The following is a 17788-nucleotide window of genomic DNA, read 5'->3' as shown; positions in this document are numbered from 1 at the left end:
TAAAAGCCAAAGTAACAGTTTGGACTATGTTGACTTAAACAACATTAAAACTGTAGCCTAGCACACAATGGACAGACCAGCTATTGGTTGCTAATCTTTATTATCACACAGCAAATGAATATTCTCTAGCCAAATACACCTCCATGTTGTTCCCACTGTGTTCAGCAGGCCATGTAATCCAGCACCGGGGTGTTTCTCTGCTGTACCAGTCTAAAGCTTGTTGTTCTAAACGAGGTTGTTAAAACCATCACATTGCTGTTACATTCCCCAGAGGGCTTGCCGAAGTCTTAATGTTAAAGCAGGACAGAAAGCTCTTGGGCTCATTTAATGGAAGGTCAATATTAATGTAAAGTTTGCAGTGTGTCCTTTTCATTTTTTACACTCAAAATAATGTAATTGGAGTGATGCACTTAAGAATTAATTATGCTTTATCATAACCCTTATTGTGAATCCAGTTCAGAAGTCTGAATTCTGAACACAACGCAGGGAGTGAGGGGCCTGACAGACTGTACAATTCGAAGCTTTGACTGTCTCATGACTCATGCAAGCTTTGCCCTGTGGTTTTCTCAGGCAGAGATATACTTAGGTTTCCAATTCATCATCTCTATGTCTAACTAACTAATGTGAACATCCTCTTCCGCTTTAGCTTTTCAGCCACGGTGGCGGATGGCAATGTTGGTCTATCAGTTAGTTGGTTGGTCCACCACCTTGGTCCAACCTGAAATATCTCAACCATTGCATGGATTGCCATATGGATATTCATGTTCCTTTGGTGAGCCCCTACATACTGTTATGATGTGAGATATCTATGCTAAACATGGTGAAAATTCAGAAACTTGACGTTAATGTATGTAGAAATTCTTTGAATGCTTTGTTCATGATGTTTTTTCCTACCTTGCCAATGGTCGTGTCTAGACAACCCAGTATCACAGCAATTCATTAAATAGTTGCAAAATTTAATCTACAGATTAGTGTACATGGTCGCAAATTTTCCAATTTTTTCATGACACTCAGTACAACTTTAAAACTAAACAAACTATAACACCTACATTATTCAACATTTAATCACAAGATTTTACCCTTGTTTTTATTTCTTTATTTTAATTTTATCAGTACAGTCAAAGGTCTGCATCAGTCTGGTGGGTGGACTGGAAGACCGGCTGTGGGGAAGTATTTCAGTCACTGTCGATTGTAATGATAGCCTCAACATTTGTCAACACAAAAACATGAAAGAGTCCTTGATAACTCAACAATATGATTGGTTAATGTTAAGGCCATCCATTTTATTTCACCGCTGATTCTGAGAAATAGTTTTTTTGTCAGTTTTTGATAGTGGAAGCCACTACAATACCCATGAGCTTCATCGACCATTACTATGGAGACAAAGACAGTCTGTTTTGTGTTACGTTACTAAACTTTTATTTACTATTATATCTGCTGTGATACTGGGTTGGTCTAGATGGTAACCCTAGATTTGTGAAACTCTTGTGAGATTTTTATGTGCTGTTTCTTCATCGTGCACGTTGTCTGTGGGCTAGGGTAAGGGTTGGGATTAACCCTACAAATCTCGCTAGAGTTTCACAAATCTAGGGTTACCATCTAGACATGACCCATGCCAATGTGCTGATGTCATGTCATGCTTTTTGGCATGGGGGCCTTAAAGAGACAGGAGCCAAAAACACTGGTTTCAGATAGAGACTGAACTAAGGGGCTGTGTAAAGGGTCAGTTTGAGTTAAATAAGGAATTTTTTGAACTGTAAATGATGTAAAGATATTCCAGTTGACCTCCAGATTAACAATATAAACCTGTAAATGTGCATAATATGTCCCCTTTAACTTTTTTCTAGTGCCATCATCAAGTTAAAATTGTAATTTTTTCACTGTTAGCATTAGCATTCTGGCACTGGCATTTAGCTGTAAGCACTGTACAGCTGATGTAAACTCCTGCTGTGATTCATCTTGCATGATATCAGACAAAGCTATCAAAGCCATGACATAATTGGTCAGTGAAATACATCACATTTGAGCTGAAGAGAATGACGGTCTGCAATGAATATTCCTGATTCTGTTCCTCTCACGAGAAGTCAGACAAAATTCTATTTGAGTGACGGCCCATGGTTTTTCAAACTTTCTTGAAATGAGTAGCCAATGTCTCTGTGTGTTTACACTGTGGTCCTGCAGCTCAGAGTCAAGGCAAGAGAGGATCTCCTGAGCCCTGTGTTTATACTGGCTGTTTCCTGTGTGGCTGTTTGGGAGCCGTGAGGGAAGAGACACTGCAGTCAGAGACCAATCAAACATAAACACTGAACAATAGATGATGGACGGAGAAGGATTTGCTCCGAAGACACAGTTTTGGGATATCTGTGCTGGTGCCATACAAGGAAAACTCAATACGACAAATTATTACATCAGACTCTTCCCTCAGACTTTATCTAAATGAGCTCTGCCCTCTCCGGGTGAATTATAGTCATTAAGAAAAGTGGTGGTATCCCTTACAGACATATCTGGGGTGAAAGTGACTTTCATGACACAGCTCTTTGACTCTCTGGGGTAATTACAGTAAGTTGTGTGTTTATGTTAACTAATAGGCCCCATGATGTTTGCCGAATGACCACAGCCGAAGCAGTGACCAACAGGCACATGAGCTCGACATAGTGAATGCCGGGCAAGTCTATCTAGACTTTGATCCAGCAACTATCAGGCTACACTATCAAAGCACCATCTCTCCTTAGAGACGGCTTGTCTTTCTTATCACAACAAGAACCCTGCCTCTGCCTCTCACAACTGGACCCCAGCTCCTGGCAGCTCCTGGGTGGTCCCAGGGCTTAGCTGTGCAATAATGGTGCCTAGTTCTTCCAAGAAGACGTGGAATACAGTGAGAATGCCTCATTTCAGCCAGATAGGAATTGCCTGATAACCTAGATGGGACTGATAAGGCAAGCTGGTGTAAGGCTTGGTTTCTCAAAATCAAGTAAATGAAATGTTTGTGAGGCCACGACATGTGAACCAAAACTCTTATGTATTACCAGGATTATAGTGATTTCAAAGGTATAAGTAGACAAATCAAATCCAGCATCTTCGTTCCATGCCCGTATCTGAATTTTGTTGAAGCTTGCGTGAGCTCCATCCTTGAGAGGTAATGAGAGGAGGAGTGAGGTGGTGCCAGAGGGGGATGTGCAGCCTAAAGTTGGGTGCTGAATGCTGTGTCCCCCAGTGTTCCTCTTCTGCCACTGTCCCATGTCCCTGACCTAGACCTGGACTCGTTACAGAAGTGGAGGATAGAGAAGGGGGTGTGGTCTCCTCTTGTCTACCCCATTTCCTGCCTTCCACACCAGCTCTAATTGAAAATTTGGGTGGCCCTGTTTATTTACATGGTTGAAATGCGGCGAGGTTGTATTTATATTTTCATGGCGCGTTCTCAGCAGTGCTGCATTACATAGCCTTCCCTTGAGATCGCTGTGGGAGAGGGAGAGGAGTGTAGAGTAGCCCAGTGGTTGAATGTGTGTGTGTGTGTGTGTGTGTGTGTGTGTGTACGTGTGTGTGTGTATGAGGCAAGAGTGATGGAGGTTGTCTGAGGTCTAATTTCCCTCACTGTGAATCTGCACTTAATGATCTTAGGTAAAACCTTTCAATTGTCTGTGTTAATAGTAACAATAACAATAATAATAACAATAATAATAATATATTTTATTTAGGGAGCACTTTTCAAAATACTCAAAGATGCTTTAAATGACAAATTAAATTCGGCAAGTAAAAAAAAACTAGAAACCAAAACACAACACAGCAGATTAGCATGTGACATAAAATCTAAGCATAAAATGTTATATTTATTATTTTAATTGGTTCAGTCTGCAGACTAAATCAAGAGCAATATGACCCTACAAAAAAAAAAAAATCAAACGACACATTGGATTTGATTTGATTTGATTCATAAACAACAAACACATAACACACTTGTCAAAATGTTCACAAAACAAGGGAAAAAGAAAAGATGAAAACCAAAAACTTAAAACCCAGATTCATCCAACATGGGATGAAAATTTTAGATGCAATGGGAAAAAAAAAACAAAAAAAACCTCAATGCCAAACTGAGCGGTCTTCCAGAAATCCCATACGAATCAGAAATATTTGATTACACTGTCAATGTTTATGCATGTCTTACTTGTGAAGAAAAAGCATACATGAAAGGAAGAATGTGGCCATCAACTACCAAATTATGCTCAATGCAAAATGTCCATTAATACACAGGTAAGATTAGGAGTTATGTCAATTTCTAGTCCAGTACTATTTGGTAAAAGCAGTGGAACAATCACGCTATACAGGGCTATAGTTTCATAAATTACAAACTAGCCTAAGATCCTCTAATCTGAAGGTCTCATAGGTCCCATAAGTATACATGGATAAAAATTATCCTTAGATGAGCCATGTCAGAGCGGTGGCAGTGTGTGTTTATCTTTTAGACTGAGGCTGCTGAGTGGCGGAAGGCAGGGCTTTCTAGTCAAGCCAGGGCTACAGAGAGCCTGGACCTGACTCTGGATAAAGTAAACACACGAGCACATACACACACATGCACACACGCACATACACTCGTAGGGCTCTCCCGTCCTCCTCCCTGCCCGTCAGCTGGAGACCACACACCCAGACCACACAGAGTCTGAGAACAGCCCGAGTCACTCTCACGCAACACGGCCTATGAGCTGTCACTCTGACCACCTCCGTCTCTCTGTCAGCACTGGTTCTGCTTGTCACTTGACACACAAAACAAAGTATCTCTGTTTAGAGAGAGACGCAAAATGAAAGAAATGGAATCCCAAACTCCTGCTTTTGATGGGAGAGGGTCTGCAAGCAATCAAGAAACCATGATTAGATAATGTCAATGAATCTAATCTGAGATATATTACATAACTGTGTGTGTGTGTGTGTGTGTGTACTCCTGCATGTGTGAATGTATGTTTGTCTTAGAGGCAGGGGTGTTGGTCCGTGGGCCATTAGGAGCGATCAAAGGGTTTGTGAATGCGCCATCCAAACGTGTGAACATTATGGTTCATATTTTCCCTCGCTCCAGCTTTGTAAGGACACCAATGATACATCACTCCCTGGTGGTCGTTTATTTTACTGCACCGATATCATTTTTCTTTTTGCTAACTACAGTCTCTGCTCTGTTTTAGTTTTAAAACCCTCTCTCTGTTCTTTGTCTCTGGAGGAAATCTAGATTATGGTGACAATGTGGCATTTCCTACTTTGTCTACTAACATCTTAGTGTAAAACCCTTTATCTCCAAAACCTCCTTGAGTTGACAGCCAAACTAAACAGGCAGCCCAGCCCTTGCACCAGTGCCAGGTAGACCACCATATTGTTCTGCTTATCAACCCTTATCTGTTTGCACTCGTGTCCGAAGTCATCTGATTGTTTTGCATTACTTTGCTGCTCCTTATCCGATGACTGTTATTGCTTTCCTGCCATCGTAATGTATTGGTTCAAGAACATTGTTCTCTGAAGACTCAGATAAACATAGACGTCTGAAAACAATTCAAGATGATTAATTGTGCCGATAAAGATTTTATTTACTGGTGATGGGGAGCAATTCTCATGCCTCCTGTACGTCATATCTAGAGAATTAATATAATTATAGTGATAGATTATAATGACAATATAATAGAGAGTAATTATACATTTATGCACTCTGTCACACCTACACAGGACAGTTTTATTGTCCTTTGACATAATCTTCCTTCAACAATTTATCTCAGTGTCTGCTCCCATCAGCTACTGCTTCCTGAGCATCAGCAATGGGCCTGTGGGTGATGATTGGTGTCAGTTTTGGAAGCGAAAATACATAAAAAGGAAAATGAGGTCAACACCCGCCTGACCACGGGGTCAACAAGCAGGAACAGCAAGAGTCGGCAAGGGTTAAGCAGGACTGTCATCAAATCCCAGGCAGGGGTCTCAGTGATTCCTGACCCTAAACATACTAGGGTCACTGACCCAGAGTGTAGTGCGGAATTACCACAGTTATGTTCACGATGAAAAGCTTTTCAAAAGTATGGGAATCTAGCCAAGAATTCATCAGAATTTACATGTTGGGTTATGAATGCAGAATGCAATTTAGCTACTTTTGTGTCAGATTTACAATGTGTAGCAAAAGGTTATTTTAGACTGTTCCTGGCAGAGGGTCCACTAGACTTGTTTTTTCCGGGGCTTTCAGCCACAAAATGTGGCCCTCCACAGCGGAATGTTGCTCATTTGTCATGGAGATGGTTTAGTCGTTAACAGTAAGTATGGAATTCTGGTCAAGTGATAACAGGTGATTGTATACGAGGGTAGATCATAAGTCCTGTGTCTCTTCAAGGATGGTCTGTGACTTTGGTTATGGAATAGCATTCTTGATCTTTCTTTAGTCTTCGAATGACTCTTCGTTGATGAATTTGACCACTCCCCAGTCAATGCTGTGGCTGATGACAAACAGTTAAACAACCTTCATGCCAGCAGAGGGAGCACTAGTTTTTGTTTTGTCAGTTTAACCCTCTGGATTCCTTTTTTTTTCACACCATATGGCAGCAACAGCTGAGTGTAAAGTATCCTGTGTCTGCAGTTTGTCAAGTGCTTTTATGCTACTGTGACCACCCATGAGACTGTACAGTATGTAACACTAACAACCACTCCAACCACCCCAAAAGATCATCATCATTTTACTTTATCACTCGAAGCTTGGTGTGGAGTAAGGTGTAACTGTGCCCCCTGCTTCCTATATCACAGCAAGAGCTTTTTGTTTAGTTGCTGCTACACCAAACGGTAGATGTCAGCAAAACATTGCTTAGGTTTTTTCAGGACACAACCTAATTTTTTTCTTGAATCTTGATGTATTATGACACATAAATAATAAAAAAGATTAATACTGATCATGATACACACTAAGTTCTGAATATGTTGTATGTATGTATACTGAATATGTATCAAACTAATGGAATAATTAAAAAATGAATATCAGAGAATCTAAATATAAACAAGTTTTACAGCAAGTGTGATCAACGTTAATGTGACTGTAATTGCAGTGAAACCTTAACAAGATAAGATGATCCATGTGTGAATGGTGGTAAAACTATAGTAGTAGAGATATTTTTTGCAACAATTACAAAGTCACTGTGATTTTACGACATATTTTTCTGTTTCTTATTTGAGTTGGAAAAAATGAAGCATGAAGATTGATACCGCATCATATTTGTCTCTTTCTTTTGGAGAAAGTGTTGCAGTTAATATGATAGGTGATAGTTTCATTTCTCAGTAAAACCTTGTGTGGTGGTGATGTTTGGGGCATTAGTTGACTAAACTATCTGCTCCAAAGCTTCGACTGAAGGGCTGAGACAATGTCACTTGGAGTAACGGCTTATATGGGCGGAAAAAAACTGAAGCCAGACTACAAATGATGTGGCTTCCTGCAGAGGGGGAAACACCATGGCAAATGTGTGAATGTGTTTTTCTTTTTCTCTTTTTCTTCTCTTTTTTTCAGTCTTTCCTTACTAAATATGACTCTTTTTCTCCCTCTAACTGTTTTCAAATCAAAAAGAGCTAAAAAAAAAAAAAAAGTGGAACAGACTTGAGTAGTAGATTGACAGGTTTATTTAAGATAAGACAAGAATATTTTTTCAGTATGCATGCTTTTGGGATTTCCTCTGTAGCTTTCAGACAGTTTTACTGTAACTGTAATGTGTGATGTTAGTCTGTATTTGAGTCACTACCGTTGTAGGTGGGGGAGTCACATGTTTTATCCTGAGTCCATAAATGTCAATTCCTGATAACAGTCATACCGCAACTGTGAGACACACACATGTACACACCCACACACATGAACACACGTGGCTTTACACATATACAGGGTTTTTATACAACAGCACACTGTACATTGAGCAGGTAACGTTTTCACTATTAGGATTTGATTTTGAGTCAAATGTCTGATTTTGAAGTAATGGGAAACAAAATTTCACAGGGCAGAGAATCAGGGGGACTGACTGGATGTATGAGAGAAATAAGGATTTATGGTTCACAAAAAAAAGAGAAAGAAAGAAAAACATTCCCGTCTGTGATTTTGGTCAGAGTTTGTGAAAGTGATGTGGTTTAAGTGTGAAGGAAGTAAATGCAGAGATCGAAACTCTGGACCACAGAAGAAAAACATAACAAAACCTTTATCCCCCCTACTGCAGCCTTTAGGACTTAAACAGCACGAGGAATTCTGCCATACTCACTTTTGCATTTTGCGTCAATGTGTAAAATTCAAAATAGGTAACTGACATTTCAGGAATCAGGACTGCTTTTGGTGGATGATACATGGGCCTCAGGCATGGGAACCAGAGAGCACCTCCCTGGCTGAACCTGCAAACTGACCACAAAGGTAGTTTTTCTTCCCATTTGTGAGGTCGCTAGTTTCAGATCAAGAGGAACAGGTACAGTACAGTTTCCCTTCAAGTTACAGGATGAGTGTCATTTTTCCAGTCTACTTCCCGCAGAGGCTGCCCATAAAGGCCAGTCTTTCTGGTCAAATGCACCTTGAGCCTCAAGCTGCTCAGTAATAATGTGCTGCAGGCAATTCTATGCTTTGAATTTTCTATATATGTGACTTAAAATACAGGTTTGACTTCTCATTCTAATAACCATAAGATCCATGTGTAATCAAACCTTTAATGGCTTTAAATTACTACCAACATTCAAAACTGGTCAGTGACTGTCACCTAAGAAAAATTTTGCAAAAAACAGCAAATTATCACGTACTGTACATGAAGTGGATGCGTGGGTGGCATATCTTACTATACTGTATGTCAAATCAACCGCAAGCTAGTTCATTTATCTTGATTACCACCTACAAGCTATTTTTTAGATTTACGTTTTAACAGTTGACATAGTTTAAAGGAATAAGATATTTTTTAAAAGTAGACCAGATTTAGTAGAAATAGATTTTTGACAGTGTGTCCTGCAATACGTGTAGCAGCCAAGAGGGAAACAGCTTCCTCTACTACACCACCAGACCAGTGATAACATTGATTTCTCTTACATTCCAGGTGTAGCTTTTTTTTTTTGCAATGAAACTCAGAATTCAGGTCTACAAAAGACTATGCACTGATATTGTTGACTGTTCACTAAGCCTATGTTTTCATTTAGCATATCAAGTACTACTTTGGAGTGAGTGCATAATTGTCTTCAGTACCACTCCAGTGTGTCAGTGGAACAATCAAATTGTCAACTGCTACCTGTGAAAATGCAATATGTATTCATTCATACTCTGTTTTATCCCTTTGACGTATCAGTGTTTGTCTTAGGGGCCATTCTTCCTGTGCACCTGTGCTAGTACTTCCTGTCTCAGTCGCCCTCTGCTCCCCTCATCCCCCCACCCTCAAACCGCATCCTTCACACTGTCACAATAATACTTGTAGAGAGAAAAAAAAAAAACAATACTCCACAGTTACAGACACAAAGACTACGACGCATAGGTGTGCAAGTGAAAACAACAGGGTCTTCCCCATCTCTAACCCTGAGTACCGTGACAGCTTCTACAATTTACAGTACACAGCACTGCAGTCACAACAGTCACAAGGCATGAACGGTCAGAGGTTTACATTCACATTCACGCCCTCGTGTATGTGCATTCTTGTCACTCCTGAATATGCTGTAGAGGTCTCTGGGAAGGATAGTCGATTGTTGGAGAGGTGTTCTGTTCCTGGATGTGATCATAGGCCCGCAGGTAGTGGCCATTGTTCTGCTGGTAATAGTACACCAATTTTCTGGCAAACATTGGCTCCACCTAAAATGAAGTTATCTATATGTATGAAACATGCATGTGACTGCTGATTTACATTATCCCATTATGCCCTATAAAGGTAGAGAGCAGTACCTACAGAAGCAGGGAAGGTGCGAAAAAAGGGTTTTAAGTTTTATGGCTGGCTGGTAAACTGTGTATCATATAACAGCCTTCATTTTATATATTTTTAGGCTGACTATGTTGCTAAATTATTTTAGAAACCACATAATAGCCAACCTAAAAATGCAGACACTGGATTATCTTCACAGAATGCAGAGGTTAAATGCAGTTAAATGCAGTAACTACCAGCAAAATGTGTTCTTTTAGCTTTATTGTCGATAAGATAAAATTTATTTTGATTATCTACAGTCCATCGCTTATAGGAAATGTATCTCCACGTTTATGTAGGTGTTTGTCCACCCACCTTCTTTAATTTACATATAAATCTACTATTTCAATATATTTAAATATATGACTATATATTAAATATTTGACTAAGCTCGCAAGTTTTCCTACATCATAAATGGATAAACTATTGACTCATTTACAAATGTGAAATAACTATATGAATAATCAAGATGTATGTTCATAAAAATTATCTTTTTCAGATTACAGCTAGGGAAAATCAATCAAAATCAGTGATTAAATTTAATGTAAGTTTTAAGCAAATGCTAGCTGCGGCTATCTCACTAACTAGCTTTCACTTGATACAGCGCTTTTGCTTTAGTTGTAGTTACTATGGTATAGCTTGAACTGGCTCTGTTATGTAGTTACTGCAAATTTTACAAGTTGTTCTCACAGAAATTAAACATTTGTGTTTAATGTTTGAAATCTGTTTTTATATGATAAAACAAATGTCGAAAAGACAGATTCAGGTCTTTCATTTTGACCAAATATGTAGTTACTGCATTTGTAGGACATTACTGGGTTCTTTAATTTTTAAAATAATATTATGCTTGTTAAGGTGATAAATAATTATAACCATATTTTCACCACCTGAGAATGTATAGTAATAGCCCATATGATTTTAAAGAACTGTTTTAAACGACTAGTGTAGGTAAAGTTGTGTAGTGTATGAGTACCTGTGCCGTGATCAACTTCCTTGGACGCTGTGGGTCGGGGTACTCATCTCCGAAACATAGTACCACCTGGTGTCTCGGTACATGTCGTCCATTATGGGCAAAATCTTGAAGTTCTGTGTGAAGAAAAGCAAGAAAATAAAGAGGATCAACATGAAGCACATTACTCACAACAAATCCACTATGTGCTACTCAACACACAATCCAGATTGTCCCATTTAAATACACAGGAAATAAAAATGAAAAACCCAGGCGACTTTGCTGGAAACAACTGATGAGGATGATGGAAATTTCAGAGTGAAATGGAGCAGAAAACACCATCTTGTCATAGTATGTGGTTGACCACAGGAGGTGGGTGGGGACTCTACACATTCTGGCCCCTTGATGAGAATGTGACTGGCCTCTTCGTGATACCTCTACACTGAGAGGGACTTACCCAGTTACTGTAAAGCACCTGCAGCCTCTCCTTCATTATTATCGACAACATCAGCACTGCCATAATCAACATGACTACAAGCATCATCACACTGTAAATAGCTGGAGCAGCACAATTATTAGGGCATCCTAGTTATTTTATTGACTTATAAAATTTAATGAGCAGTAAAAACCAAATCCGTTACCTTATTCACTTTAAATGGACTGAAAACTCAGCATGACACTAAGCGAGTAGTCAGCTAGTCTTGTAATTTGAATTACAAGTTCATTGGAAAGTTGTGATAAGACTTTGAAAACATTCAGAATATTGAATAACTTGTGTAAAATTCGACCCCCATGTACAAACACTTGTGGACAAAATACTGTCAACATTTGCAATATAACTCAATACAATACAATAACACTTCAAACTATGGACTAAAAAAACACCTTTGTGACCAGTGCTGGAAAATAACTACGCACCTTCACTTAATTACTGCACTTTGGTACAATTTTAAAGCAAATGTACTCTACTGGAGTCTATTTTATGTTATACTTTATACTTCTACTTAACTACATTTTAGAGGGAAATATTGTGATTTTTACTCCACTACATTTATCAGACAGCTTTAGTTACTAATGACTTTGCAGACTCAGATTTTACCTATGAAACATATTATCATCTTATAAAACATGATGCAGCATTATAGATTAAACTACCAAACACTTTGTAAAGTAAAACTGGCTCCACCCAAAGCTGCTTAGATAATAAATTAGTCAGTAACAACAATACAATAACATAATATACAATATATTAAATAGGCCTATATAACACTCTGAAATGTGTCTGAGTAGGGGTTTGACTTCTAATACGTCTTCTACCACTGTTTGTGACACTATCTCAAGGAAAATGTAAAATTATAAGCTTCACAAAAATTGTTGCTATTGCAAGGATATTGTATGGGATTATGTCATATTACTCAGGTGTTCCTGTCATCATGCCCAACCCTATGAGAGTGCAAACATATTAGTGCTTACCAACAAGGAATTGCTGGGTGTCAAACAGTTTGCATGGCTGCTCCTTCTCCAGCTTATTGGGTTTATCCATAAATGGAGCCAGAGGTCCTTCCCAGTATATTCGTCCCTGGCAAAGCCGCTTAGCGTACAACCCATCAGGGGCCATCCACAGAAGCACTCCCCTCTCCAGTACGTTAGGAAGCATCTCAGCGCCCTGCCTCTGAGACTCAGGGTACGGGAATGGAAAGAGAATGATTTCTGCCCCACTGTGAAACTTGTCCTCTGAGCTTGGGGAAGAAGAGGAAGAGGACGATGGAGAGGAGGAGGAGGAAGAGGTGATTCGACAACCTTCTGGGCTGATGGTGGTAACCTCCTTTACCAAAGACTCTCTGTAGAATAGGGACACATGCAGGCTGAAATCTGGAAGACAGAGACAAGCGTTAAGCAGATATACCTTTGTAGGAAACTTTATCAACATGACAGTTTGAGCCTCAAGTCTGATCAGATGAGGCCATAAAATGTCAAGCTAAAAAAAACTTAATTCTTAGTAAACTTGGCATTAGTATTACTCACAGTATTATAGTATTACTCACTTCTCTCTTATCATTCCAAGCATCTTTTTGATAATCATGTGACAGATTTAGAGTCACTATTCATTATCATGGCCTGCTGCTCTGAGTTTCAGAATAGGGAAGTAAGTAAGTGTTGTAAAAAGTGTTTATTGTTTCTTGTCTCTAAATGCAAATATATATTAAAAATAGCAAAGATTTAAAAACAAGCTTATGAGTGAATGTCTGTGTACATCTGTGTGGCCGTGATGATTCTTTACCTGTTATGGCATTGTTGTGGTCCATTGTATACACAGGGGGTTGGGACTCTGAAAAGTAGGTGTGGAAGGAGAGCTGAAAACCTGCGTAGAATAAGTTCAGCAAATACGGGTAATAATTAGAGTATTGAATGTGAAAGTATTGAGATGTGAAAGGGCATTATACAACTTCTCTTTTTTCATTATTGAAGTCTGAACTGGAACAAAAGTCTGGAAAATGTCAAAAGATAAAATTCTATAACATGAAGTTGTTGGATCCTTGCAGTGGATCAGGAAAGCACAGAAGTTGAATTTTCACACATCTTGCTGCCGTATATGACAACAATCTAACTCAATCAATAGGGCTTTACTCCCTATTACCTATTTCATTTGTAATTGTCTTTTATCCATTTTATCTAGTTCTTATTTTATCTTATTTTAAATCAGTTTGATTACATTTTCATCTTTTTTAAAAATCTCATGTGCCTTAGTCTCTAATTGTTTGTAATGTTTACATTTGTTCTGTCTCCACTTGTATTCCAGTGTATATTCATGTGAATTTTGCATGTTTGTCTATTCAATATAAGTCCATGTTCATATAAATGTTGCGTATCCCAGTTCACAAGGGGGGTCTGGGGTATGAAAGAGGCAGAACCACACTGCTATTTGTCTGATAAATGTTTTTGTCTCTGATGATACAGCAATTCTGTGACACCATACTTTACATACTTTGCATGTATACTATGTTGACATTATTGCTAGAAAATCACTGATATCTGGTCCAACTTACTTTAAGAGGGGTGCTATGCATTAAGACTTTACATCAAACTATGAGTGTAATGAACTGATTCATTAATAAATACTTTCTATAATAATTACTACCTTGATACTGCTGTAAGGATTTGACTCTTCTTAATTGGCGCTTCACAGTTACCTAAACTGACATCGGCAACAGTTTCTCTGAAACCACAGGCTTGAAATTGAAATCACACAAACCTGAAATTACAATATTCATATTGTACATCTAATTTTAGAATTATTTTCCTTTTTCCATTTATTTTATATCATACACTTTATAATCTGGAAAGTATCTAGTTTATGCATAAAAAAGTTAACTGACAAAATAGATGTAAGTCTTTGAACTTGTATTTTTTGGGTTTTCCTTTCCATCTCTAAGATTAAACACTGTGAAAAATATGTGAAGGATTGCTATGATGGATGACACTTTAAATTACCTGACTAACTACAAGTCTTCAAGTCAGAAATGATTGATACTACCTACTGATTACCTGCTAAAACATAAAGCAATATGATTATAATAGAAATATAATAAATTATTCTGATAACAAATTCTTCTTACGCTTTGCATCAGTAAAGAGACAACTTTATTCAATCTCAGACTTAACTTCTCATTTGATACAATAACTGACTGGATGTCACAACTACTGTAGGTCTCTGTGGTTGGAAAATAAGCCATTATTTGGATATTTGTGAAAAATGAAAATTGAGACAGACCGATTCCACCATAATGAATATCTGTTGAGTATTGTAGTCATTCCTATGTGTATCATTGTGCTTTGCATGTTTTATCCATGTTAAGTGTGTGGATAACTTACCATTTTCTGTGTGTGAGCCAGGCCAAGCCCGGCTGATGGGTGAAGGGTAGTGGCACTGGCCATACTGCAGGTCTGCATGAGGTCCATGGTGATGTGTAGGAGGAAGGGGTTGTTGTTCTGGTTGTTTGTAATCCCTCCAGTCCCTTCTCTCCTGAGAAACCATATAGCTGGATACCTGAGAATGAAGCAAAGTGATGGTCACTCAAACGGGGTATCATTAACCCAAGAGATTTGGAATAAATTGTTTTATCAATAATATTAGAGATTTAATTATGTGTTAGAGCCAATATGCAAGATGCAGCAGTCACAAAATGAATCTGCTGACCTGGTTGTGCAGAGATGTATATGGAGGAATATAGCCAAAGGCATTTACGTGTGATGTTGTCTCCTCCAAACTGCTCATCTTCATTCCTGTAAATATACCAGCAATTAATTTTTCACATAATTTGTCCACAATAATGGCCATGCTTTCCTATGCAAACATTGCAATAAAAGCTCTCCCATCCAACACATCTTTACAAACAATAATTTAACGAGCAATAAAATAAGAATATGTGACGTACAATATTCTGTGACCTAAACTAACCTAAGCCATTTTGGCAGTTTTAAACTGTGAATATGTTTTGCACACTTCTGAGGTCATGCTATTTTCATTCGAGTGATTTGCAAAGTGCAACGGACGACTGATGAAAGCGCCACTCTAAATCCTGTTCATTTTGAGAGTGAAGTGTTAGTCCAGATAGCAAGAACTGCTCTGGTGTGACAAAAAAACTGTATGATGGCAGACTTAGTTATGCAAGGCTGGAGGTCGTAGTTGTGTTGTGTGCACTCTGCACATAGTAACCGAAGCCCTCTAAAAAAAGCACTACGGCCTTTTTGGTACATGCTTTGGCTTCCTTTGTGCTTCCTGCCTCATCGGAATCAACTGCAGTGTTGCATGTGTATGTGTAAAATTGCCAATAGTATATCAACAATATTTGTGAAGTGTGTCTGTGTGTACTGTGTACATGACTTTAGTCCAACCATAAACCATTTTACTCCTAACACCTTATCTTACATCTATCACTGTATCACATGCATGGGAGGAATGTACGTTTTTACCTACTGCATATAATGTAGACGTAATGTACCTCTTTTGGCTCCCTCTGGAATGATTCTGTAGACTTTGTAGGGCTCTGAGATGTCCAGTTGGCTTCTTTCTACCAACTCATCAAAGTCATTGCTTTTATTAAGAGCACAACGTAGTCTTGTCTTCCATGTGGGTGGATCTGGCTTGTCCACACCTTCCTTATGTTTCCCCTTGAACATTGCCCAAGCCTGAAACAATTTGAACAGATAAGTTTACACTTCTTTTTTTAATGCCAATGTACCAAAAAAATATCAAAGAGTTGTGACTTTGAAGAATGGATTAATGCATGAACACTCATATATACATTTTTTGAAGTAACCTTTCATAAGTTAAAGTAAAAACAAAGGTAAACATATCTAAATGTGTTCAAATCAATTTTTTTTTTTGTAATTAATGTGCAGTGCTCAAAATGCAATTGTCAGATGCTTAAGGTGCACAGCGTCAGCACAGAAGCGGGATGGTCTGACCTTGAAGAGTGCAGCATCCTCCTCTCTGTTATAGTCTTGTTTTCCTGCATGTTTCCATGGAATCCTAAAGATGTTTTTTTCATCATTTTCCCAAACAAGGCCGGGATATCTCCTGCTGTCAATCTGATCAATAAGCCACTGTCTCAGTTTGCCATTGCCACAACTGACTGACAGGCCGCTATCCTCCTCCAAGTTCATCTCTGAAAGGTGAAATAATATAGAATAGAATAAAGCACAGATAATTTAGATAAACAAAATTATCTTTAGTTTTTTTATGTAGGATTCACACATTTAACTTGGCTAAGCTGAGAAAATACATTTTAATACATTTATAGGATATTAGGTTACAAAACTTAAGATATCATTATTATAATTGTCAACATTTCCTGTGATACTTTATTATAGTAATGAAAGAGGTGCCAAAGTAAGTGTGTTGTTCATTGTGTTAACTCCACATAGCCTCTCCACCGCAATATTAGCAATCACTTCTACTTGAATCTACCCATGATTCAGACACGCCATGTAGCGCCGTTTTCATCTCTATCAGAGAAAAGAAATTTGACTAATTTGAGATACATGCATGAATAAACCCATAAGAAGTAATGCAGCTATAGTTAAACCTTCAAGAAGAAGGGTTTCAAGCCTACCATGCATGCTGGAATACATCTTAATTACACATCACATCAGATGCCTCCTCAACTTCATTTTAAAAGTTTAGTGGGGCATTAATTCAACTTTTATAAGATTCAAACTCATGCTTAGGCTACTAGTTTAATCATAAATCATAAACTGATTGACAAACTAATTTATTTACATTGAGTTAATGGCTTTATCATCAAAGTATCGTAAGATTTTGAGGTGTGCCTGACAAACGTGATACTGTGAGTCGACGATTATCTCCTGGTTTAATTGCTGGTGGTTAATTGATAAATTAAAAGTTTTCATCAGTTATGATGTTGAAAATGCATTAATGTAAAAGCAGCCGTCGCCTACCTTTGATCATGTGAGTCCCCTCGTTGAAATCTGTTTTGAAGCTCTCGGTGTCCTATTCTTAAATGTTATCACATCTTGATTTGTGATAGGGAGGAGCCTCTCCGGCTGAGAAGTTCAAGAGGAGATACGCAGCGATCAGGCGCTCATTTCTGTGAAACTCGGCGCCCACTCATTGCTGCGGTGGGGAATCCCTCTAGTGACACCCTGAGCAGTCACTGGCTCGGAATGGAACAATTACCTGTGCACATCACCGACATAAAAATACACCCCCCACCCCCACGCATCCTCGTTTTTCTACAAATCTATAGGTCCATCATAATTTCCAATGACTTGTCAACTGCTGACTGAAAATGTCTATAAAGTCTTAATTTTGTCATTAGGAAAACATTAAGATTTTGTGTGATGGTTAATGTGCCATGAATACCCGGTGTCAGAGGATGACACATGGGTTGAATTAAAAAAAATACCATATATTTAAGGC

At 38.4% G+C, this 17788-nt stretch overlaps 1 protein-coding gene across 3 annotated transcripts; it reads right to left on the bottom strand.

The window, feature by feature from the left end:
- Positions 1–7594: 7594 nt before the first annotated feature.
- Positions 7595–17741, bottom strand: irf4a (interferon regulatory factor 4a). 3 transcript variants are annotated; one of them, XM_067605997.1, is made up of 9 exons: positions 17308–17741; positions 16315–16514; positions 15849–16035; positions 15044–15129; positions 14719–14893; positions 13127–13174; positions 12319–12717; positions 10870–10982; positions 7595–9790 (listed from the first exon to the last, which is right to left on the bottom strand). In XM_067605997.1, exons 1-9 carry the CDS (start codon positions 17315–17317, stop codon positions 9641–9643), a joined length of 1368 nt encoding a protein of 455 aa, XP_067462098.1. In that variant the 5' UTR covers positions 17318–17741; the 3' UTR covers positions 7595–9640. The 3 variants fall into 3 exon arrangements, with proteins under 3 accessions (XP_067462098.1, XP_067462099.1, XP_067462097.1); XM_067605998.1 differs by having other exon boundaries at positions 13127–13207; positions 15092–15129; XM_067605996.1 differs by having other exon boundaries at positions 13127–13207; positions 17308–17740.
- Positions 17742–17788: the final 47 nt, after the last annotated feature.

Source organism: Thunnus thynnus, chromosome 12 (assembly GCF_963924715.1).
Source record: "Thunnus thynnus chromosome 12, fThuThy2.1, whole genome shotgun sequence".
Classification (NCBI taxonomy): Eukaryota; Metazoa; Chordata; class Actinopteri; order Scombriformes; family Scombridae; genus Thunnus; species Thunnus thynnus.
The sequence above is the reverse complement of the archived record's forward strand: the minus strand, read 5'-3'. Positions and strand labels throughout refer to the sequence as shown.